Raw genomic sequence first — 26,770 nt, forward strand, 5'->3', positions numbered from 1 at the left:
CTTGGATGTGTTATGACATACCTCCCTCACCTGGACTTTCTGATCCAGAGGTATTGAGATGCAGTGGCAGTGTCTCTATCCTAAATGAAACGTTTCACACCAACGACACGCAACATATTTTAACAGCAAGCTAGAAACCTGGTTTCTGAAATTAATAGGTTGACTAAAATATGTAAATGCAGTAGTGGTGGTGGTCATCCTTGCTGTAAGGATTCAATATGGAGAATATTCCATATCTAATGAGGTCAACCATACTCCTCCCTTCATTCAGTTCTGAAGAAAGCTTTTGCTTTCCAAAATCTCGAACACTGATATGTATAAATCAAAAAACCCTCCAATTTCTTACAAATTTAGGGTCATGCAGCACAAACAGATCCTTCCGTTCAACCACTCCCTGCTGACCGTGGTCCCAAACCAAACCAGTCCCACTGCCAGTGTTTGACCCATTTTCCTCTAAACCTCTCCTTTTCATGTATTTATCCAAATGTCTTTTAAATGTTGTAACTGTAAATGCATCATTCCACATATGAACCATGTGGAAACTGCCCCTCCTGTCCTTTTTAAATCTTTTTCCTCACTTTTTAGAAACATGCTACCTAGTTTTGAATTCCTCCACCCTAAGAAAAAGCCTTTGCTAATCACCTTTTCTATGCCCTGATGATTTTATAAACCACTATAAAAGGTCACCCCTCAACATTCTATGCTCCAGTGGGAATATTCGCAGCCTCTGTTTATAACTCAAACCCGCCATTCCCAACATCCTGGCAAATCCTATTTTCTGAATCTTCTCCACTTTAGTAATATCCTTTCTATAGCAGGATAACCAGAACAATACACAGTACTTCCGAAGAGACCTCACCAACTTCTTGTGTAACTTCAATTTGACATCCTAATTTCTATACTCAAAGGTTGAGTAATGATGGTAAGCATGCTAAAATGCCTTTTTCACCACTGTCTACAGGTGACACAAATTTCAAAGAATTACGTTCCTGAATCCCTAGGTCTCTGTCCTACAACATACCCAGGATCCTACCATTAACGGCCTAAGTTCTGTTCTTGTTCGTTTTACCAAACTACAATACCTCTCATTTATCCAAATTAAACTTCCCCTGCCATTCCTCAGCCCACTGCCCCAACTGATCAAGACCTCTTTGTAATGTTAGATAATCTTCATAGTCATCCATACCACCAATTTGGTGTCATTCGCAAACTTACTAACTATGCCTCAAATTTACATCCAAGTCATTTATGTAAATATGGTTTTAAAATATGGCACTCAGACTGAAAATCAACTCTGCAGAGTTGGAATCCAAGCATTAGTCTGACTTCATACTGAAATAATCTGGGTGATTTTCCAGGTGACAAAGTACAATTCTATATATTACTAATCTAAAAAACATTTTCAGGTGATTATACAAACTAAATCAAATCACGAGCATCTCATTTGGTTTTAAAATTAAACACAGAAGGACATATTAACGTAACCACTAACTGGTATTAGACGATCAGCAAGAAATTATGTAAATGAGGAGATTTGTTAATTAGACATTCAATTTACTGCTTTAATCAATAGCAATCAATTCACATCTGACAGATAAATAATGGATACTAAAATCTGAAATTTAAGCACGATCCCAACCTGTTTCAAATATTCTCCATCCTCAAGAAACTACTTCACATTTCAAATTTATGGATATAGTTTACAAAAAGCTGCTTCAAAAAATTTCTACACCAATTAAGTGTAATTTTCTTCCAACAGCTAAAGTAATGAACGGGTTAAGGGATTGTACTGAAACCTTGCTTACAAAAGGTTTTGAAATGAACCATACAGAAAGATTCAGCAGCCAATAAAAACAATACTGCAGGATTTTTTCAGCTTCAGTGGATATTAAACCTTCAAAAGATTGGTCATTATTATAGACACAACACTAAGCATAGCCTAGTTCTTTGTAAAATTTATATGAACCTTAAATACGGTCACTAGGACATCTCACACTAACTACAGTACTGTCATTAATAATATATTTTAAAAAATGGTGATTTCAGCTAATACTGTTGCGTGCTTTTAAAAAGATTAGAAGTTTTCATAAATCAATTACTTATTCATATCAATTGTGTGAAATCCTGATTAAAATGGTAGATAACATTCTTACCAAATGCTAAATACTCAAAAGCCAGCTTTTTATAAATTTATATTAAAACCTTTCCTAAAAAGCTGTTCTTTCACACAAAACTAATTTCATAACACACTGCTCCAGCAATGAATTTAATCTTAAATTTGTCAATAAAATAGCTCTATGATGCTGCATCTAATAAAAGGTTTTTTTTAAAAATCTGAGCCGTCCCAGTTGCTTCATTAACACCACTGTTGACTCATTAAAGACATCTTTGATAAATGCATAATTTTTACATTGCCACTTCAGTTTCAAGAACGTTCATTGTTTTTTCCTTCCTGAATATCAGCCACACACTACTAACCCTATGGCAGGATAAAAATGTTAAATACTTCACTATATAGAATTTTAGTCTTTTGGCTTTAATGCAGATTTCCTGTATTTAACGTACTTGAAAAGGATAAAGGTAGTCCTATCCACCATTCAATGGAGTTACAAGCAGTGATTGAAGTACCCCCCTACAGCACTAAAGTTAACGTATCTAGTACAAGAGGAAGGAAAACGTGCATCAGCAGCAACAAATATGCTTTGTTGAGGCTGAAAAATTTTAAACATTTAACATCCAGTAATTACTAAAAAAAACAACTCTGCTTTGTCACAGACTGTACACAAATACCTACATTAAACCAGTGCTGTTTTGGTTTTACTGTAGAATTACCTGGTGGATCCATCTCTATGTAAAACATCAAATCTGTGGCACAGTGAATTTCTGTTCTACGATAATCTAATTCTAGTTCTTCCATATTCCAAACTGTCTTGTACATTAAGATTCAAACATTGCTGTTCAGGGTCAATCATAAGAAGAAATGCTGTCTTTTTACAATGGTGTCTTGGAATTCATTTTAAAACCTATGAAGGGCTGCACTGTAACCTCTTACATCATACACTACAGCCAATCCAATCAAGATAATGTCACCAGACCACTCCTGTTCATTTCCTATATCCAGTGACTTTCAGTACAATACAAGTATCAACTCCCAAATTCAGTAAATGTAAAACATTTTACAATAAAATTAGTTAACAGACTAAAATCCTGCACAGTAAGTTAACACTAATAATTTTCTATTTTCTAACACTTCCTGCTTGGTGCATCCCACTTTGGCAATCTGACAAAACCTTAACTGCAGCACGTAGGCTCGTCAATGCATCTGACAGTACACAAAGATAGCCCGTTCTAAGAAGTTGCAATCTTTTAAATAAAAAAAATACACATTATTTCAAGTGTATGCGACCTTTGGTGGCCAATGAGAACAAAAAAGAGAGCATGGTTAAACAAACAATTGTTCAAAAAAATGATAAATTCCAGTTGTACTAACAAAGATAGAAATAAACGATGTTTTAGAATATACATCCAAAATACTGAAAGCTGACAGTGTGTCATTTAGGAACAAAATTAAACAAGAGTCTGAACAACGTAATGTCTAACGGTAAAAATAAAACTGAGCTGCTGGCAGAAATTCACAGTTGTCCCAACCAGTGGAAAGCCCTGTACAAAAAAATGTTTTCCTGTATGCAGCATTTTAATACTTAGATATTCCAAAGGCTGTGCTGTGTGGGTTGAAGCATCAGCATTTGTAAAACTATAAATTTCATAAGATTTTAGGTGATCCAAATCAATGTGAAGTTTAAGTAAAGAAAGAGGTCTCCATTTAATTCACCTCAGAAGTTGGATCAGAGATTCAAATGCAATATACTACATTACAGCAAATCACTACATCATCAGCCCAATATACTAAGGACTCTGATGCAAAACCCAAGCATAACCAAACATACTAATCAGTGATAAGTCTTGTATAGCAATTAGCAATTCAAGAGGCTTTGTAAATGATAAAATTTAAAATTTAATTTACAAAAAATTCAGTCACTATCATCTGTTTTCATCAGTAAACAGAACTCTTACTTCCCACACCACACAAAAACAGCAATTCCAGAAAGTGGCTCAGCACTACTTTTCAATGGCAGTAAGAAATGCCTTTGCCTGCAACACCCAGATCTCTTGGGCAAATAAGAACAATCATTGGAATTTTTTTCCCAAACGTGTCCATACAAACAACAGAATGAAAACATTTTATTTGAAAATTTAAAATTAAAAGAGAGACAAAATCTAAACTGAACTGTATTGCAAGCTAGCTATTCTGAAAGATACATTGTGATAAAGTACTACTTACAAAACAAGTGCCTTCTTTAATTTTTCACTTCTATTGTAAAAAGCTGTGTTTAGAAAACTAGAAACTAAAGAAAAAAAACAGGAGATCTGCAATTAGGGCAGTAAATTTTTAATCCCTTCAGGGCTTTACCAAAAGAGCCAAACCCTGGATGCACAGACTTGTATAATCAGGTTAATGCTCAACTCAAACCAGTCTAGCTTGCTGCAACACCATATGCTAAGCTAGCATTGACAGTACAAGTGACAGACAAGTTATTTTCCACTGCTACATTATCTGGCATTTGGCCAGACATCTACTAAACTAGGTACGGGGGACAAGGTTTGGGATGAGGTTGGGGGTGGGAGAGAAAGATGAGTGACAGAAAAATCCAAACCCCATCCTAGCTAAAAGTCATAACCCTCAAGGAGCAATTTTTCATCAGATTTTTTAAAACTAAATATTCACAGATAAGGTTGCATATTGTACTACACAATGAGTGTTTTCTACTTCGTTAGGCATCTTGACAATTTACTGTATTAAGCAGTTTCCTTGTATTAGCTTGTGTTAAATTGGATATGTCTGAATCACTTGATGGAACAACTGTGAGGCAATAACTTTTGCCTTCAGCAAGTGGTTTCAAGGTACAGTTTAAAGCTGCAGAAGCACCATACCATCAGCAGGGAAAACATCAGACCCAGCATCTGAACATCAAGTTCATGCAATTTAAACAAATGAACTCTTTGGAGTAGTGTGCAGATACCTGTGCAGAGCACAAAGTTAATAATTAAAAAATGAACCCAAGTTCTGTACTTGCAGCACATCAATGGTCTGCATTCAACTAATGATAAAAATCTCTCTTTAAACATTAACCAAGGCAAGTTCAAATATTTGCTGAGTTAGGGATTTCTATCTTTGGCAAGGTAGGGTGGGGGAAAACAGATGGAGGACTAGGAGGAAGGACACGAGAAGGAGGTAGATTAGAAATTTAGGTAACTTTCATGAACAAAAATCCAACTTGCTGTTAACAGGGAATTTCTAATACTGAACATTAGAGAGCTTGTTTAAGAGGACCTACAAATGTCCTATAATGATCGTTGTATTCGAATATTACATTATGGAAAGCAAACCTCTTCAGACTGCCAAGTGTAGGAAGCAGCAAAACTGTTCAGCGAAAATAAAATCAAAGCTTTCCTCAAGTTGCTTTCATTCACTAGCAATACAACTCAGAATCTGACTTAGGTCAGACAACAGGTGTAGAACAAAGAGGACACTGCATTACTCTAGACCGCTCATACTTCAATAATAAAAAATGACCACATTGTAGGCAAAATACACAGACTGAAATATACAAGAACCAAGAATTTAAACAGAACAAGGCTTTTATTAAAAAAAATTGCCACACAAGGAGGTTCTTTTAACATTATAGCTTACAGTACAAAACTTCATAATTCATTTTAAAGACCAGAAATAAATATGCTGACCATTTCATTCCCAACCAATATTAGTTTCAATACCAGGGACTCAAAAGTTCAACCAGAACTCAATTGGCATCAAGTTGGAGGATTAAATTTGAATTTCTCAGGCCAGATGACCGTAAGCTCATTAGCTTTAGCAAAGTTTAAGAACAAAGTAGTGTTTGTTAAAAATTTAAATCTAGACTACCAAAAATTACCAAAATAAAACTTGTGGGCTCAAATCAATATGCACTTTTTAAAAATTAGATTCAACTTTAGCTGAATAAATGAATATTCAACATATATTACCAAAAATACGATCTTTAATTCCACTCATCTTTGCTAATTTATTTTAAAATACTACAGCTTTTCAAAATAATAGATGCCCAGAGTGGCACAAATTTAGTTTTATTATGGTGAGTTCATGACTTCAAAATGCAGGCAAAAAGTTAATTCTTTATTTAGATCAATAATGAGCGCACTGGATTATTCCAGGTACCAGTAATTTAGTTATGAGAACGAACAAAAAATTGGTCCTATTCTCCTCAGAAAATCATAACATACTGAAGTGACTACTTGAAAATTTGAGACTGGTGAACTTCATTACAAATTAAAAAAAAACTCCAAAAGCTAAACAAGGAAGATTTAATGATATACAATTGAAACTACCGAAATATCAGTTCAGCTTCTTGGAAAGCAGTTGAAGGAATGGAAGTAAAATTCAAAATATTGAATTAAATGAGCGTAACAGAGGTAATTGCATCTCAAGGGCTAAGAACAAATCTCAGCTATACACTTCAGAAATTTGTGGAGAAGGAAATTCAAATGTTTCAATGCGATAATTTAGAAGTGCTTCACCCCAAAAATGTAGCTTATGCCCTACAGAGTTCAAAATTAATTTGTATTTAAAGTATTTTTTTCTGCAATGCACTAACTTCCTTATTGGATACAGCACCAGAGGGCACCTTTAGTAACTTGCCAAAATTACCAGCTCTCACTCCAGATGTTATGGCATATGCCAGCGTGCTTGCACAACAGCCAGAGTCTGCACTTGCTCAAGACGTTTCAAAGACATACTCCTGACAAGAAATCACATACTGTATCAGGAGTAGACACTCTAGCAAAATTTTCCTTCCTTAAATTGGAATGGTGTGGTGAGTTTCAACTTCACTAGAAATCAGTTAACTTAGTACAGACCAGATATAAAACTTCCTGGACTGTCTTGGTTTATATGGCTCAGGCATCAACATAATCTCACAGCTATGTAGAAACCGTAAAGGCATTGTAATCTGTTCAACTATTTTGCTGCTATATCATTTAAAACAAACAGCATATGCAGCTGTAACATACAAAGGTTCACAATTATCCTATCAAAAATGCAACTGAATTTGATTTTAAAATTTCATGGGATGGAAATGGAAAAAAAACCACATGTGCATATTGAAGTCAGCACATTTTTCAGCTTTAATATTTAGAGCCCTCTTCAGGATAAATATAAAATTTCATGCAAAATAAAACAAGGTTCAAACTTAAATTGCATTCACACATGTTGCCTGACCAACATTTTCCTATTACTTTAGATTTTGTTCCAGTACAGGTCCATAAGTTTAGTTTAAAACTAAAGCTAAAGGCCAGTATTTAACTTTTTTTTTGCATTACTGCTGAATATCTCTGCCATTTTCATAACTTTAGTTGCAAGTGCCATGTTAGTCATTATTTTTATTCTCTACTTCCTTCCATGTATTTTGTGGCATTTTATAAAGATACTAAACTTGAGGAAAGAAATACACATTTAGAGTTATGTAGCTTCTCAAAAAATTGAAATTCTTAGACGCTCTAAAACAGATTCTGCCAGTTATCATACCCAGGCTCTACGCACATCAGGAAATTATATACAACTTGCTACATTTACAATTTTTTTTACCATCATGTTGTTATGCTGATACAAGTAGGACATCCATCAGGATTTCAGCATAGCCTAAAAAGGTTGAAATTGTGCTTGAGAGTTTAGAAGAATGAGAGATGATGAGATAACAAAGTATAGAGCTGGATGAACTCAGCAGGCCAAGCAGCAGAGAAGCAGGAAGGCTGTTGTTTCGGGCCTAGACCCTGCTTCAGAAATGAGAGAGGATGTTTCTTCTCTTAAGAATGTTGCAGAATAAAGTGAGGAATTCCCACCCCCCGCCCTCAGAGTTCTCTCTCTCTTTGGAACTCCTTGCCTCAGACAGCTGTGGGGAAAGAATTCTTGTGCATATATAAGGCTGAAATAAATTCTTGATCAGTAGGAGAATCAAGGGTTATGAGGATAATACAGGAAAATAGAATGTCAGTTCAGCCATAATCCTATTGAATGGTGTAGCAGGCTCAATGGCTTGAAAGCCTACTCCAGTTCCTAATTCTTATGGTTTTATATAAAAGTATCGACAGTTTCTTACAAAAAAAAATTGGATTTCTAAACCAAATATTGTTATATATCCTTTAGAATTCAAACAAAAACACATCAGATGAATACTGATTCTCTGCTAAACCTGTTCAGAGTTAGTATATACTTCTAGGGCAGGTCAGAATTGATACTGGCCCAGAGGTAGGGACAGTTCACCAGAAGAGACCCTCAAGCCAACATATTAAGAGTATGCCTACTGAGCTTTCTATAATGTTGAATACCCTTGGAAACGTCCTTTTTCCAAATTCCACAAGGACGTGATTTACAAATGCACCATATCACTAGTACACCAAGTGCTTTACAACCAATGGATTATTTTTTTAAATGCATCCACAAACACAGCAAAAAAGTTAAATATGGATTCATGCAGTGTTTTAATTAATGGGAACCAAAATCAGGCCAAATCTGTATATTAAATGACCAAATACTCAACCACTTGGCTTTGGCAAAGAGTTGATAAAGTGGCTCAAAATTCTATGTCCTATTGAGGTCAACTAGATGGTTAACAAAGTTTGATCTTCATAACAGACAGACTATAACAAGAGTAAAGCCACAGAAAGTAATTCACAGATGTAAGAAAAAAAATGATGCTTCGGTATCATTCTGATGAATTTAATGCTGGTTTTTAATTCAACCGTAGAAAATCTCTTTTCCTGCATTTCGTCAAGAAAGGTTCCCATGCAAGACAAAAATTAAACTGTCAAAATGAATGATCTCTAATTATTTAGCATTTACTGCTGTGTTTTTATTTAATGTTCTATACTAACCATCATCACAAGTTCACAACATAAAAACGTTATGACAAAGGACATCCAATGGTCAACTGATTGCCTATGGAACGGATTTAATCGCGTTATTCTGTTTTAATCCAGAAACCCATCAATTTTTCAAACCAAGAAGAGTATTACAGACAAAAGCAGAAGAAATATCTGTTAGAAAACAACTGGTTATAAACAGGTGGCTGTGGTTTTGGGCTTTGGAAAATAAGAATGGATGAGATTATTATTTTTAAAAAGCGAAAATGACAAGCAAACCTTTCCTTGTTTAGGACTCCACAACAGTTACTAAATTTAGTAAACAGGAATTCCAAACAACTATTAACAAATGTTTTAAGGAACCATTGGTTTTTGGACCTGCACAAATACATGTTATGTCACAGACTCCAACAGGAACTGAATAGTATAGCATGTACTGTACATTTTCAGCTTTCAACAGGAAAATGTTTAGAAGTCCAATTTGACATTCCCATAAAATTGTACAACTACCACTGAAAAGATAAGTTCATCATCATCTACAGTAACTTGATGAATTTTGTTTTTTCTAACTTTTAAAAATAATTTATTCTTTGGATATAGCAGTCACCCATGTCACTGGCATATACTGTACATACTTGGTGGTTTACAGAAACTGACACAAGTGGTTGGCTCGGCTAGGGCATGAACAGAAGGCAATTAGGAATCTATGTTGCCATAGGCTAGGGTTTCAAAAGGACTGGGGGTCAAGTAAATTGACAGATTTCCATGATAATCCAACAACTCCAGACAGTGGACACTCATGACAACCACTTGTTTAAATTCCAGGTTTATTCCTCAAATCATCATAATGCTACTGGATTCCGCTTGGATTATTCTCCAGGATTCTGGATCATTAGTTCAGTAACATATTATTATATCATTATACTGTTTTTCCTCTGAAAGCCCCTACAAAGGAAAACTCTCACTAAAATATCATTTCTGTAACTCACTAACTCTATTTTGTTTTAAAACTGTATATCAATTCTTCAACGACTCAAAATCTTGTCCAAGATGATATTGACAAAACACTGCAAACGCAAATGAAACTTAACACTACCATTACAACAGTACTTCCACATCAACACAAGGTGATTTCAAGTGTGTGAGAATGGAAAAGTGACAGTACAGGTTAGTACAGTACAGCAAGAGATGTAACCATCTTGAGAAGGTAACGTCACACTGCTTGAACTTTGCACAGGAAAGAGAGACAGAAGACCCTTGATTCAACTGTTTGATTTCCAATTTAATTTCCAATAAAGATTTTGGTTAATTAAAACCTATAGATACTATGCAACCCACCATAGCTCATTCATTCAGAAATACTTCAGCATGCCATTATAATATCCAAGTGAACTTATAAAAGTTGAAATAAGTTAGGAATCAATATCAAATCACATATTGGTCTTTAAAATGCAGAGAACCATGCACAGAAGATACACAAAATAAGTGATGCAATTCACTAAGGCCTCCGAGTTTGTTTTATCATTGTATTATTTTATTGCGGCTGATCCAATTGTGGCTGTCTTCATGGAAGATAATATAGAAAATCTCCAAGAAATACTAGGGAACTAAGGGACTTGTGAAAACAAGAAACTGAAGTAAATTTGGAGGCAGTACTCAAAAAAAATTAACTGCATAAGGCTGATAAATCCCCAAAATGCTCCATATCGCACAGTGCTGAATGTAGTGGCTAAGAGGCAATAGAATCATTGGTGGCCATCTTTCAAATTTCTATAGATTCTCGAGAGGATCCTGCAGACTGGAAAACAGACGATATAATCTCCCTATTTAAGAAAGGGAGAGACGAAAAAAAATGGGGAATTACACATGTGTTATCTTTTTCTCTCCTGTCTTCAAGTTAACTAGGCACTTGTGGAGGAGTCAACATGGATTTATGAAAGGGAAATCCTCTTTGATGGAGCTTTTGGAGTTTTAGAAGAATGTTACTGGCAGCACAGATCCAATGTATTAGGATTTTCAGAAGGTTTTTGAGAAGGTCTCACATGAGATCAGCAAACCCAATTACAGCGCATGGAATTGGGGATAATGCACTTGCATGGATTGAGAATTAGTTAACAGGCCAGAAAACAGTAGAAATAATAGAGTCATTCTCAGGTTGGCAGGCTTTTACTATTAGGATTCTGGACGAAGCAGCGCAGGGGCCAAAGTTGTTCAAAGTCCCCTTAACAAGCCATTTATGTAGATTAAGTGCAATATTTCCAAATTTTGTGATGACATAAATCTAAGTGAACATTCATATTGCGGTGAATGCAATGAAGCTTCAAGGAAACTGATAGGATAAAACTGTGCAATTACACAGCAGACAGAATATAAAATTTGAATAATTGAGTGTTATTCACACTGGTGGAAAAAACAGAAAGACAATATTTCTTAATGGTGAGGGGTTAGGAAATGTTGATGTCCAAAGGGAACTGAGTGGTCTTATCACAGAAGTTAGCTGGCAAGTAATCAGGAATAGTAAACTGGCCTTCAGTATACAACACAAATGATGCCTTGCTATGACTGCACACAACCTTGCTGAGATCATATTTGTTGTATACTCAGCACAGTTTTTGCTTCCTTATCTAAAGGAGAGATGCACTTCCTCTTTGGCAAGTATAAGACTAATCCCTGCAAGAGGATTCACACTGGACTCGAAGTGTTCTCTCTACTTCTCTCGCCGCAGATACTGCCAGGCTGCAGTTTCTTCAGCACTGTGTTTCATCCTTGGGATTAAGTATAAAAAGGAGAGATTGAGGAAAATGGGCTTTTATTTGTTAGAGTTTTGAAGAACAAGAGGAAATCCCATTTAAACTTTTAATAACATTTGACAAGAGTTGATACAGATGGTTCCTTTGTCTAGTGAGCTTGAGTAGGCCAAAGGCTGAGATCAGGAGGGATTTCTTCATTCAGGTTGGTAAATGTTTGGAATTCACTGCCCCAACAGCCATGCTGGCAGAATCACAAGCACATTGAAGACAGACATTAATGGATTTACTACCATTTGGGGGCAAGTGCAGGAAAGTGGTCTTGAAATAATCAGCCATAGGCCAATTAATTAGCAGAGCAGGCTTGACAGGCTGGATAGCTCACTCCTATGCTCCTGTCTGCTTCCAATAACTATGGACTCTCTTGTAGATTAAAATGTGGGCTATTTCATACCATATCTACAAGTCTATGGTCCTGATCCCTTAACAGAACAAAAAGTTAAGTACTTTGTTCATACTCTTTCTAGTTAAATTCAGAAGGTCTAAGTTACCTGACTGTAATCAACTGGTTACGTGACTCTAATTTCAACACCCTGACATGTTTCAGAAGAGAGACTTCCAAAAATTTTAAAAAAATACAAAGAATGCAATTTCCATATTTTTCACGTTACTTTTTCTTTAAAAAAGCTGCATGATACATTTCACTGTTAAGTTTAATATGCAATCCAATAATTGATCAGCAGGCAAACCAAAAGGAAAAAGAAAGAAAGAAAGAAAGAAAAATGCTCTGCAGGACTAGCTACTTTATATTCAAGACAGAACTAAAAGGGAAAGATAGGAGATCCAATTTTGGCAAGTCTTACTGACTAGGTTCACATTAAAATCCTAGTACAAAGAATACATTAAAAATGCAGGGGCACTTAAAAACTGAGATGGCATGTAGTTCAAAGACAAATATCAGGCTAAACAGCATACTGTCATTACATACATTTTGACTACTCCAACAAAACTAGCACATCTAGACAATTTCGTATCAATTCTGTGAACTTCCTTCCATTTTACAAGCTATACTTAAAAACCTCAAAAGCTCTTACATACGCGTCATGATGAAATATATAACTGCAACTTTAAGAGTGGAAAAACACTTTACTAGAACAAATTAAAATAATTCTAAGGAAAACCAAATTTATAAGATGGAAAACTATTGCAGATTACGTGAACAATCTAATTTAATTCAGAATTCACCAAAAATTTTAAAAAATACTTGCAGATTTTGAGAGAAGTAATCCAAAAAAAATCCAACAAGAGAAAACCACTATTTTACGTAAGCTGCAAGAGAGTTAATATCGAATTAAAGCGTATTATTAGATCTGATCTTACCTGGTGCTGGTGTATGTGTAGCCTGTGTTTCTTGGCATTCACTGGCTATAAGTACTTCTATTATTTTAATGTGGTATTCAGGATTCGTATCTGAGCTAGATAATCAAAGATAAAGACAAATGTTAAGTGTTATTTACATTATTTTTAGCATTTGTATTGTACGTTTCTCAACGTTTAATAAAATATAAAAGTACACCCAAGGAAACCGACTTTATTGGTCACGTACATACCTCGCTGCCTGTTGTCTGAAAAGCAAAGGATTGAAGATTTCAGCCAATGTTCTTGCATTTAGATTGTTCTTCCCAGAGCTTTGGCAAAGTTTACAGAAATGCTTGATCAAATAATGAAGTGTAAGCCAATACTGTTGAGGCACATTATGGGACCGGATAGCTCTCCTTAGCAACTGTGCACACTCCTCTGTGTTGAGTACTTCTGCATTTGGGGAAATTAAAAATCATCGCTGTCAACAGTAGGGCACAGAACCACCAACATTCAGGATTCTTGTCCAATATCCAGTATAGCTTAACATGTTATTTCTAAATAAACAGTCAGATAACTGGCAGTTACCAATCTGTGTTTGGTACAAGAAAACCTTTAAAAAGATAGTGAACAGTCAGTGGAAAACTATACATCTTGTGATGTCAACCACAAATAGTACCACTATAGGTCTGCTTTTCTTGTGATGCAGATGATTGGGCAATTTATAGATACAACAGATAAGGACAACAACCACATCCTTTGCTGCATTATGCATTTGTAGAAAGGTCTTCACTTTGTGCACTCTAACAGCCCTATAGACTCTGCAACAAGTCTTTCCATTTTTGATCTTTGTAACCTAAACACACCCAAAATTTATAAACCACATAGTACAATTCGTGGTTAGGTCTCAGTACTTTGTGTCGCATCAAGATCACATTGTAAGTTTGCACTGATATCTGAGCACAGTTGATTTTTGTTAATTAATGTAATGACGTCTACAAATAACCTATTATCATCAAGAACTAGAACATTTAACCGTGCAAATGAGGATCAATGATTTAAAATGTTTGTGAGCAAGGAGGGGCGAATCCAAGTTCAATACATATTACAAAAACTACATACTTAACACAATGAGCGATGTCACCTGGGGTCACTATTTAAACATTTATCCAGAGGGGTGACCTTAAAAGCGGTTTATGAAGCAAAATGATTGACATGATCTAGGTAGATGGAAGGGTTTGAGAGTGTACAGGGAGTACAGAAAAGAAAGTCACTTTATTTAATCAAGAATATAGCACCAGAAAATAAGATTATTTGGCATTACATCCTTTTACATAAACACTAGTGAGAATCCTTAAAAATCAGCACTTTTCTGAAACTACCCTAAAATTTCAAGCCAGTTAATAAATACATGTATAATTTTTTGGAGAATATCTGCTTAAATTTTTGAAAATTGAATATTAATAATACATGTTAGTTTGAGAAATTCAGCTGTGCCCATACAAAAGCAAGCTTGAACATGCTACAGATTAAAACTATACAAACTTTATCTTTTTAGCAAATCTGACCAGGATTTTCCATCTAGTTAGCTCAGTAATCGTATTCCCTTTAAATCAGAAGGTCCAACTCCATCCAGGGGTTGAGCAGACAATCCCAGATGATGTCAAAGTGCGATATTTATCTCTGAATTATAAGGACTAAACTGTTAAATTAGTTGAGGTAACAAGGTGCAGAGCTGGATGAAAACAGCAGGATAGCTGACGTTTCAGTCCTAGACCCTTCTTCAGAAAATGAAGCAGCTCATTTTCTGAAAAGGGTCTAGGCCAGAAACATCAGCTATCCTGCTCCTCTGATGCTGCTTGGCCTGCTGTGTTCATCCATCTCTGCACCTTGTTATCTCAGATTCTCCAGCATCTGCAGTTCCTACTATCTCTGTTAAATTGGTTATTTAACTTATTGTTCCTGGGATCTTACTCCACACAAACTGGCTTTAGAGTTTCCCTACATTATAAACAGAACATACTTAAGAGTCAGAGTTATACAACACTGCAACAGGCCAACTTGTCCATGCTGACCAGGTTTCCTAAATTAAACTGGTCTCATTTGCCTACCATATACCTGTCCAATTTAAACATTTTCTTAGCTTTGTTTTGTACTGGGGTTACAGAAGATGCTTCATAAATTAATATTTTCTCTTCCTTACCTTGAGCGGTAAAAACCATATCACTGTAGACGGATGCTGGAATGACAGGATTTGGTAGTTCCTGAAGATATTGCTTTAAAGCATCAGTTAGTGACTGCAGATCAAATTGCTCCATGTCCACTGAACTTGCATCTGGTAAATTAAGAAATGCACATGACTACTGAAATGTTTACAAAACAAACTGGCTGTTGAGAGATTTACTTGACTAGTCTTTGGGAGTGTACTGAGTTACAAATATGCAGAAATCTGTTCACAAAAGGCTATGCCATTGCTATCAGTTATACTTTGCAAAGAACTTGTGTTATACAGATTTTCACGGCTCTAAGAAGCACATTTCAAGAAATAAAATCTACTGATCGGGGCTTTCTAATGATGAGGCTACTTGGAACAGTATTGCATCCTACTAACTGGTAATAACTCCAGTTCTAGCCCTCACCCTCTTGAGGTAACCAATCTCAGCAAAGCAGTATTAATAGGACTATTAATAATATAATCCTGCCTAATTGTAGGGGACAGAAATATCTAGGCATTCCAATGCACTTTAAGATGCACTTTTGCAGAACTTAAGTGAAGTCCCAGCAAGGTTAAGTCCTGATAGTCCAACTGTATATCAGCACGCAGGTTTACCAATGTCAAGGTCACGATAGATTGATCAGTTCAGCTCTGAACACAAAGCATAGATGATACGACAGCAACACAAGCACTTTCTGAAAAGGTGCAGAAAAAGAAGAGTTTGCAAAATCTAGCTCCATAGGAATCCTTTCCATCACACTATGAACAGAGATGGTATTTTTTCCCCCCAAAAAATCGCCGAGATTATGATTTGAAGGATTAATCTTATCTTCATTGGAATGTACAAATGTACACCACATGGCACATATGTACAGAGGATTCATAAGGATCAAATTAATTTACAACACAACAGGCACAATTACCTACAGAGACCTATTATTCGGCTGGTCCACCCACACTATTTGCATGATCTTTTGATCTCTCTACCCATAACTTCTGAGAGATTCACTCTCATTTCACCTGAAGGAGCAATGCTCTGAAAGTTTAAGATTTAAAATAAACCTGTTGCACTATAATCTGGTGTCATCTGGTTTCTGACCTTGTCCACCCCAGTCCAACACTAGCACCTTCCCATCTGGAGGCAATTAAAACTAGGTGCAATAAACAATTAGGGGAGAATACAATGCATTTCCAAAAAGATGTATTAGCTGTCCAAAAATCAGCTTATTTCAACACTTGCAGTTTTTAATACCACAATCAACACAATATTAAAGCAGCCCCCTAGTGGTAGTGCGGCATTCATAAAAAAGTTCAGCTTTGAAAAAATGCATGGGGCTACCTGGATCAATTTGGTTTAGAAACGTCATTCTGAAAGTATGTAGAAACTGGGAATTTACAACCAACATGCATGCGCCCCCCACCCCCCCACCCCAACATCCAAAGGCAAGAAAATACTACTGCAACATTAAAAATTAAGTGACAGCTATAAACACAAAAGGGTGTAAACGTTTATTACAGTGGCAGTGCAATTAAGCCACAAACAGAAAAAGACCATTTATATATTTGTACAAAACAACTTGGAAAACATCTAAATGTGCTGCATATTTACCATAATCCAACAACTGTTTCAATTCAGCACCACATGAACCAGATGTTCGGTATAAATTGGCACACTCTAAACCTGTAAAATACAAATGCATTCATTGGGTAAGTTACAATGCTTTAGTCATACAGGAACACTTAAACATGAAGGAGTCTAGACAAGTTAACAAGCAACACCATTAAGTAACTAGTGTTGAACAATTCATTTGCAGCAATTCTGGCTAAATGCAGTTTAAGAAGTAGTGGCTTCCACATTAAATCCTGACATGAAACCTTTTATTCTGACTATAAAGAAAACTGAAGACTGACAATGTTTTGCAAACAAATCAGCACTGTTGAAACAACATAACTAAAAGCTCACAACTGTAAAGTTACATGAAACATTATTTTAAAAACAAAATCTAGAAAGCCTTCTACATGTGCTTTCTTGATAAAATAGATGAGACAAAAAATGTAAAACTGTGGTTGTTCATCACATTACCAGCAACACTTACATTGAACGTTCAAATACACAAATATTTGAAACAAAAAAAAACTGAAAACATGTTCCGAAAATTTTCCATGCGATAGTACCCGGCACCAGTTACATCGATAGCCATGGAGTGTTCACAATTAAGAGGATCTATTTGACCAAATATTCCAGTACAAATTAATGTTTACCACCTCCAGACCAGAGTTACATCAACATTGGTTTACATTACCTATTCATACTTTTACAAAAAAACCCACAAGCCTAGCAGTTTTCCCCTTATAGTGTTTGTAGTTGCTTCTGCAATCTTATCAAGAAACTCTCCTTTGAACAGATAACAGGACTAAAAACACCATTGTGAAAGCCAGCATATGAATTCAGATTGTAAGCTTTACCTGTTTTTTCAATGGCTTCTACTAATTTCACTAGGATTGCCGGTGCAACGTCTGGGAGTGAGAACTGCTCCGTTAAATCTGGTAGAATAGAAGCTGCAGAAATATAAAAAAAAAATTAGTTAATGTTCTAGCAATCTAAAAAAAATGCATGACTGTTTAATTTTTAAATCCTAAATAAATGTTCTTATTGACTCTGTCAATATTGCAGGCACATCCTCTCCATAAGTCTGGCACACTCAAACAGATTGTACTCTCAAACTATGTTTATTCCGATTACCCAAAGATCACGAGAAACTTGCTGGCTTAATGTTTGACTTTTCTAAAAGATATGGGACTTGAAGTAATTTATTACCATATTTAACAAAGATCTTCAAAGACTGTTCTAATTTGTTCAGTTGGTTCACTTCTCCCAATTTCTACTTTAAAGAATTCCCAGCTTAAAATTTTTTTGGAAAACCAAAAGATTCAGTTCTTAGAGAAGTTCTTTGGGGTTTAATTGGAAATACCATATATCAGTACGACTGTATGGATTTTTACACCCAACTTGTTTATGTAGATTTGAATATACAAAAGAAATTTTAAGACTTGGTTGGGTTTGAAATTGTGCGCATGCGCATGTGATCTGAGAGCGAGGAAAACCTGGGGGAAGAAAACTCACTAAAAAGATTTAAATAACAAGGTGAAAAACTTTTCTGAAGGGTCTAGGCCGAAACGCCAGCTTTCCTGCTCAGGCTGCTGTGTTCATCCAGCTCTACACCTTGTTATCTCAGTAGGAACTGCAGATGCTGGAGAATCAATCTCAAAAAGATTTAAATGCTCGATTTCTCCATTGCCTTTGAATTTCAATGACAAGTTTGCTAACATTTCCAAAACTTTTAGGTTGTGCTACTTGTTTGTTACCAAACGAGGGCACTGCTGTTATACTTCCGTTCTCAGAACTACACTGTAGCACTGAATATAAGTTTTCCCACTTTAATTTTAACTGTCGTCATTTTCAGACAGAGTTCAACATTCAAGGAATCAGAATTCACAGTTCTCATGTCCTAATATTAAACATTTTGACACATTAGAAAAATACAGGTCAGGAGACATGTAAGTCCATGTGTCAAGTTCCAAAAATATAAGGCCATAGGTGCTTATTTCATAGAATCCCCTTAGTGTGGAAGCAGGTTTTTTGACTCAGTCTGCACTAACTCTCCAAAGAGCACCCCACCCAGATTGACCCTTCACCCCTCTTCAGTTCATTTCAGTTTCAGGAAGAAAATTCTGGTGTTTGAACTAAAGCAGTGTGAAGGCGGAGGGGTCCAAGCTCCACTTCAGATTTGAACGTGAAACTGAAATGTAGTACTTCGGACGTATTGTTAGATGTTGCTGTTTGCTGAGATTAAACCAGGGCCCTGTCTTGGCTTCCTGAGTTGATGTAATATTATGTTACATTGTTTGAACGGGGATTCTCCTGTTTTCTAGGCAATACCTGTTTTACAACCACAAAAAAAATTCATTGCGGTGTGCACACTGGTTAGTGCACTTTCTTGGATTCATAGTGATTACAATGCAAAATGTGCCTAAGTGGTTGTGATACACTCTGGAATGACCATAACTTGTGAATATGCCACTAACAATTAGGCTGCAGGTAGCAGATGCGTGTGAGCACCATCATCTGGAAGTTGTAAGCTACCCCACACCTACTTGATGTGAAACTATCTTGGCATTCCTGTACTGTTAAACTAACAGCTTGTGGGAGAATTTACACTACAGGGACAAACCATTATCATCCAGGGTAATTACGATGGACGGTAAATGTTGGATTGGTCTGCACCTCTAGCATTTCGTGAGTGAGTACGTTATATTTAAGAACAAATAAATACACTTTCTTGGTTTCAAATATTCTATTAAATGCTAGCATTCAACTTGTCCTCAAAGACAAATGTTTGTTATTATTAACATTTTGACATTTTTTGTAGTATGAAATAGTAGAATACTTCTAATTATCTCTTAAAACTAACATAAGCTTGCAGCATTCAACTCTCTGGATTTTTCCAGATGGAAGACACAAACGAACCACTTAACATTCACGTTTAAATTATTCAACATAGGCAGCATGAAATCCATAATAAAATTAGTTCAGGTTTGAGCTTTAAACGAGTCCCTGAAAGAAACTTAATTGTAGAGAGGATCAAAATATTGCAGATGCTAGAAATCTGCAATAAAAACAGAAAACATTGGGAAAATTCAGCAAATCTTGCAGTACCTGTTGTAAGTGAAAAAAGTTAATAGTTTTTGAGTTGGTTATAACTCTTCTTCAGAAAAGGGTGATAGTGTACTGGTGCATTAAGTGAGTACAGACAATTGAAAAATGTTAAAATGTCCAATTCAATGACAGAGCAAAATGATTTGCTGTTGAGATGATTCTGAAAGTATAAGTGCCAAATCAGATCCAGGCTGGCTATTTCTTAATTGTAAGGATCCCGAAGTGATCCGAAATGATTTCAGTGAATGCTTTATGTCAGATGCAGAAGACAATGAATTCAGTAGTTTTAAAGTTTATTGAGCACGTTTGAAGGTTGCACAATTATTTAATTCAATAAACAGTGTCACATTAATCCAGTACGAATTCCTTGTGATTTTGTTTCCACATTTTAAAATGGTGACTACCACACTAGTGGTTCACTTGGTGTAAAGTCCCTGTTTATGGAAGGATTTTGAAGGCTTTGAGGAGTTGACTTTATGCCTACATCTGCAGTAGTTCCAAGCTGTCAGTACTGACTATATTCTAAATGTTGTGCCTTTATTTGAGGGCTCTAAAGAGAAGCATGGGAACTAAAGACTGGTGAATCGGATATCAGCGGTGAGTAAATTGTTGGACAGGAAATCAAGATAGGATTTACACGTATTGGGAGAGGCAAGGAATGATTAGAGAGAGTCAGAATGGTTTTATGCATGGGAAATCGTGCCTCACAAACGTGATTTTTTTTTGAGGACACAACCAAAAAGATTGAGGAGGGCACAGCAGTAGCCATCATCCACACGGACTTCAGTAAAGCCTTGACCATGTGAAACCTTGTCAATTGACTAATTAGAAAAATTAGATCACAGGATTGGATACAAAAATTGGTTCGATGATAAGAGACAAAGGGTGATGGAGGAGGGTTTTTTTAAAGATTGAAGGCCCGTGACCAGCAGTTTCCAGAGGGATCAATGCTGAGTCCAATTCTGATGAGAATTTATGAGGCACAGTTAGTAAGTGGTGGATGAACCAAAATTAGTGGTATAGTCAGTGAAGAAAGTTATCAAGATCTTGGTCAATTCGGCCAATGAACTGAGGACCGGCAGGTGAAGTTTAATTTGGACAAATATGAGATTGTATTTTGGCAAGACCTTGGGCAGTAGTTATACAGTTAATGTATAGCCCTGGGTAGTTTTGTTGAACAAAGAGCTAGGGGTTCAGGTACGTAGCTCTTCTGAAGTTGTGTCACAAGTAGATAGGCCAGTTAATGTGTTTAGCATGCTTGCCTTCATTGCTCAGACCACGGAATATGAGAGTTAGGATGTCATACAGACATTGAACCGGAGGTTGGTGAGGTCACTTTTGGAGGACTCCACATAGTTCTGGTCACAGAGTTATAGCAAAGGTATTAAATTGGAGGGGGCTCAAAAAATTACCAGGATGTTGCTGGGGCTGAACAGTTGAATTATAAAGATGATGCTGGATAAGCTAGGGCTTTTCTCATTGGAGTGTAGGACGTTTAGGGGTGACCCTATAGATGTTTATAAAGTCATGACAGGCATTGATAACACGAATAGCAAAGGTCTTTTCCCATGGTAGGGGCTAGTGTTCAAAACTACGGGACATATTTTTAAGGCGAGAGGAGGAAGATTTTAAGAAAAAGGGACCTGAGGGGCACCTTTTCCACATACAGGATGATTTGTAAGTGGAACAAGCTGCCACAGGAATTGGTACATACGGATACAGTTACAACTTAAAAGACATTTGTCTAGCTCCAACAACACTTGAAGTTTGACACCATCCAGGGCAAATTTGATTGGCACCACATCCACAAACATTCACCATCACTCAGTAGCATCAAGGTGCACCAACTCCAAGATGCATTCCAGAAAGTCACCAAAAAGTTGCTTAAATAGCACCTTCCAAAGCCAGGATCATCCAGAAGGACAAGGGCCACAGATATATAGGAACAGTGCCACATGCAGGTTGCCCTCCAAGTCACTCACCATTTTGATTTGGCAGCAGAATGCTGTTCCTTCAGTATCAAGGGGTCAAAATTCTGGAACACCATTCCTAATGGCATCGAGTCTACCTACACCAAATGGACTGCAAAACTCGGTGCAATTAGAGATGGGTAATACATGCTAGCCTAGCTAGAGTCACCCACTTCCAATGACTAAAAAAAATGTTGTCTACAAACTTTTTTTTGATAATTTGGAGAAAATAGCAATCCTTCAAAAATATGAATACAATATTGATTTTTCTCTTGGCAACCTACTTAAAAATGCAATTATGTAATACTAAACAACTGTGATTTGATAGTAATGGTTCCATGAGTCAACATCCATTTGAGCAGAGAAAAAGACTATTAGAGGCTGCTTCTAACATGCTTAACTGCAACAAACAATACAAGGATATCCTAGTTAAATCAATTGGTGTATAGTATGCATACTTCCTTTCAAATGTTCAAACTTTTTTCAATAAATACAATGACAATTGAAGTTTGTTTTAATGTCTTTCAATTTATGACCTCAAATATACAGACCTAAAATAGTCTGACAGATCCAATTCTGTAATCTGCATTTCAATAGTGTCATGCAAACAAAACTGAAAAATCTATTAGTGCAAACTACAATCAAGTATGAAGTACATCCAAGTGAACTTTGCGGAATTAATTTTTTTAAAAAATATGACAAATTGAAGCAACTAAAATTTGAAGATGGTCCATGACTCCATCTTGGTCATTTCTCACAGCTACCTTCAAAATGACAGAATACTAAAGAAAAGGCACTAAAGTGATAAGAATTGGTATTATAAACAATATTACGCATTGCACTGATATAATCCCAAGGAGCTTGCAATTTCTACATAATTTTATAACTACAAATAATGTTAATGTAATCTTTTCTCAGCACGTGAATCCAACAACCTATATAAAATTGAACATCTTTAAGTAAAACCAAGGTATTGAAAGAATATTTTAAAATAAGACAATGAGTTTCACAATATTCCAGTCATAGACTAATTGAACTTTGTGCTCTCTCACCTAGCAGACCAAGGACCTTTCTTTGATTTCTTCTTGGCCAGGTTTTCAAGTTATGCATGATTAAAAGATTCTCTCAAAGCAATGCTCACAAGTACATAATTTACCATTGCAGATAGCATCCGAAACATTACTTCAAAATAGGCTTTCCTAGTTCTGCTTACAGAATAGATGTACTGCAGTCAGCATTAAGCAGATTGAAATTAAGACAATTACACCATGTTATCACTTGGTAGACTGAGTTGGAGGAACACAGCAGGCCAGGCAGCACTAGGAGCAGGAAAGTTGACGTATCGGGTCAGGACCCTTCTTCAGGGATGGAGAGGGGGAGGGGAGTTGGGAAATAAATAAAGATAGGAGGGGTGGTGCTGGGGAGGGTAGGTGGGATGGTGATAGGTGAGGGCAGGTAGGGAGTGGTGGGAATTGGTCAGTGGGATGGGACGCATGGATAGGTGGGCGAGAATATGGACAGATTGTGTCAGGTCAAGGTGGTGGGATGAGAGGACGGCATCGACATGGGATGAGACCGGGGTAGGGAGATTTTAAAGCTGGTGAATTTCATGTTTACGCCATCGGGCTGTAGGCTCCCAAGGCAGAATATGCGGTGTTGCTTCTCCAGTTTATGGATGGTGTCACTGTGACATTGGAGGCGGCCCAGGATGCACAAGTCATTTATTTTTGTTGGGGGGAGGCAATGTGGGGGCAAAAGTGTGGGACATGAAAGAGATGTCATTAAGGGCTTTTACAATCACAGGGTGGGTAGTTAGGGTCGTTGAAATAGGACATCTGGGATGTTCTGCTCCCTACAGATGAATGGGGTGGCCACAAGCAGCCGCATAGGCCCAAGCTATGCCTGCCTCTTCGTAGGATTCGTGTTCCCCTTCCGCTGTTATGCTGGCACTATCCCCCACCCTCTTTCTCTGCTACACTGACGACTGTATTGGCAATGCCTCGTGCTCTCGTGAGTTGAGCAGTTCATCAACTTTACTAACAGCTTTCAGCCCAACCTCTAATTCACCTGGACCATCTCCAATACATCCTGGACCCCTCTGTCTCCATCTCTGGTGACTGGCTCAAAACTGACATCTATTTCAAGTCCACCACCTCCCACAGTTACCTGGACTACACATCCTATCACCCAGCTTTCTGCAGGAAAGTTCCACTCCCGACATCCAAGATGTCCTCTAACTTCAAGAACCATAACATCCTCCCTTTGGTGATTGAAAATGCCTTCACTGGCGTTTCTTGCATTTCCCACACTCCTGCCCTCACATTCCCTCCCCCAATAAAATTAACAACAGAATCCCCCTTGTCCTCACATCACCCCACCAACGTCTGCATCCAACATATAATTCTTTGGCTAACCCTATCGCCACCTACAATCCGACCCCGCAAGCAAAGAGATATTTCCCTCTGCACAATCTGATTTTCATAGGGGCCACGCTCTCACTAACTCCCTTGCCCGTTCCACATTCCCCACTAACCTACCACCTCTGGCACCTTTCACTGCAGCTGCCGGAGGTGCTACACCTGCCCTTACCACTCCCCCCTCACCTCCATATAAGGCACAAAACAAACCTTCTGTATCAGGCAGGAGATCACTTGCACATCTGTCAACTGTATCCACTGCTCCAGACACCTCTGCATCAGTGAGGCCATCACAGACTGTTTTGTAGAGCATCCGTGCTGTGAGAGAGAGACTAAATGGCAACACCTTCTGCTCGCCAACCACTTTAACTCCCCCCTCCCACTCCCCAGGTGACGTGTCTATCCTGGGCCTCCTCCAGTGTCACAATGACACCACCCACAAACTGGAGGAGCAACATGTCATTCTGCCTCAGAAGTCTACAGTTCAATGGCCTAAACATGGAACTGACCAGTTTTAAAATCTCCCACCACCGGTCTCATCCAATGTCCAAGCCTCCTGCTCATCCCTGCCTCCTTGACCTGACACAGCCTGTCCATTTTCTCTCCACCTACCCACCCCTCCCATCCCACTGAACAATCTCCACCACTCCCTACCTGCACTCACCTATCATCATTCCATCTGCCTTCCCCAGCCCCACTGCTCCACATCTCCATTTCTGAAGAAGGGTCCCAGCCTGAGACATCATCTTTCTTGCTCCTCTAATGCTGCCTGGCCTGCTGTGTTCCTCCAACTCCATACTGTGTTATCTCAGACTCCAACAGTTTCAGTTCTTGCTACCTGAGTGAATCTACCACGTGAACATCAACTGTATCTTCTCTGGTGCAGCCTTTTCTACTTCCTGCTCCAATGCCATTTCCAAGCATAAAAAGGGAACAGGCCTCGAGAACTTGAGCACTTTCTGTAATTTTATTGCCATAGGTGAAGTACAAAAACACATACAAATTAAAAAACTTGCTCCAACTTGTTTACTCACAGTAGTGAATTCCTAACAGGGTTTCCTCATCACTGAGCTAAGAATACTTGTAGTCAGTGCTTTTGCTGCAATCTGCTCAGACTGAAGTCTGAGGATTCAAATGCAATCTCAGAATACTTCAGTGACATGAAAGTGCAGTTATCAATGGTGTGTATTTCAGGTAAGAGTTTATACTTGCCTGTTCAGGCGTGTGCAAAACCTTCTCGTGGCAGTACTCAAGGAAGAACAGACAACTTTCCTGGTATCACATTCAACGCTGATTCCAAATGCACCATGTGGTCCTCTATTTTCCCACAGCACTCACCACTATTGCAAGTAATGTATATATTTAACCACTGCCTGTAATTTCTGGAAACTCTTGATTCTGGCAAAACGTTTCACATCATTTGGTTTTAATGACCACTAGTTCTAAGGAAACAATGCATCTCAATATTCTTCTGGGTTCTAAACCAAAACTCCTCAGTGAGCAAGGTGAGGGCCAATGGTGTTCGAGGTGAGCTACTGGCTTGGATTGAGGATTGGCTGTCTGACAGAAGGCACAGAGTTGGGATAAAAGGCTCTTTCTTGGAATGGCAACCGGTGACGAGTGGTGTCCCACAGGGTTCAGTGTTGGGGCCGCAGCTGTTCACCTTATACATTAATGACTTGGATGAAGGGACTGGGGGCATTCTGGTGAAGTTTGCCCATGATCAAAGATAGGTGGACAGGCAGGTAGTACTGAAGAGGTGGGGAAGCTGCAGAAAGATTTAGACAGTTTAGGAGAGTGGTCCAGGAAATAGCTGATGAAATTCAATGTGAGTAAATGTGAGGTTTTGCACTTTGGAAAAAAGAATAGGCATGGGCTATTTTCTAAATGGTGAGAAAAGTCACAAAGCAGAAGTACAAAGGGATCTGGGAGTGTTGGTCCAGGATTCTCGAAAGGTTAACTTGCAGGTAGAGTCCATAATTAAAGAAAGCAAATGTAACGTTGTCGTTTATCTCCAGAGGGTTGGAATATAAAAGCAGCAATGTGCTTCTGAGGCTTTACAAAGCTCTAGTTAGGCCCCATTTAGAATACTGTGTCCAATTTTGGGCCCCACACCTCAGAAAGGACATACTAGCCCTGGAGCGTGTCCAGTGGAGATTCACACGGATGATCCCTGGAATGGTAGGTTTAACATATGATGAACAGCTAAGGATCCTGGGATTGTACTCAGAGTTTAGAAGGTTCAGGGGAGAACTAATACAAACTTACAAGATAGTGTATGGTTTAGACGGGGTGGACGCTAGGAAGTTGTTTCCGTTAGGCGGGGAGACTAGGACCCGTGGGCACAGCCCTAAAATTAGAGGGGGTAAATT

At 37.6% G+C, this 26,770-nt stretch overlaps 1 protein-coding gene across 8 annotated transcripts in view; it reads right to left on the bottom strand.

Annotated features, from left to right (window-relative positions):
* The window catches only part of pik3r1 (phosphoinositide-3-kinase, regulatory subunit 1 (alpha)), an 89,861-nt gene that overhangs the window by 11,678 nt on the left and 51,413 nt on the right, over positions 1-26,770 (bottom strand). For 4 of the 8 annotated variants that reach the window (XM_048526480.2, XM_048526456.2, XM_048526464.2 and 1 more), the window contains exons 3-7: positions 17,761-17,853; positions 16,904-16,975; positions 15,283-15,414; positions 13,331-13,532; positions 13,101-13,195 (exon numbers count right to left, since the gene is read on the bottom strand). In XM_048526480.2, the coding sequence (XP_048382437.1) occupies positions 13,101-13,195; positions 13,331-13,532; positions 15,283-15,414; positions 16,904-16,975; positions 17,761-17,853 (594 nt within the window). Of the gene's footprint in view, positions 1-2,794; positions 3,051-4,342; positions 4,365-13,100; positions 13,196-13,330; positions 13,533-15,282; positions 15,415-16,903; positions 16,976-17,760; positions 17,854-17,952; positions 17,995-26,770 lie in introns of those variants that run through there. The other 4 variants (XM_048526488.2, XM_048526511.2, XM_048526496.2 and 1 more) reach the window with 4 other exon arrangements.

The sequence above is a fragment of the Stegostoma tigrinum genome, chromosome 3, assembly GCF_030684315.1.
Source record: "Stegostoma tigrinum isolate sSteTig4 chromosome 3, sSteTig4.hap1, whole genome shotgun sequence".
Classification (NCBI taxonomy): Eukaryota; Metazoa; Chordata; class Chondrichthyes; order Orectolobiformes; family Stegostomatidae; genus Stegostoma; species Stegostoma tigrinum.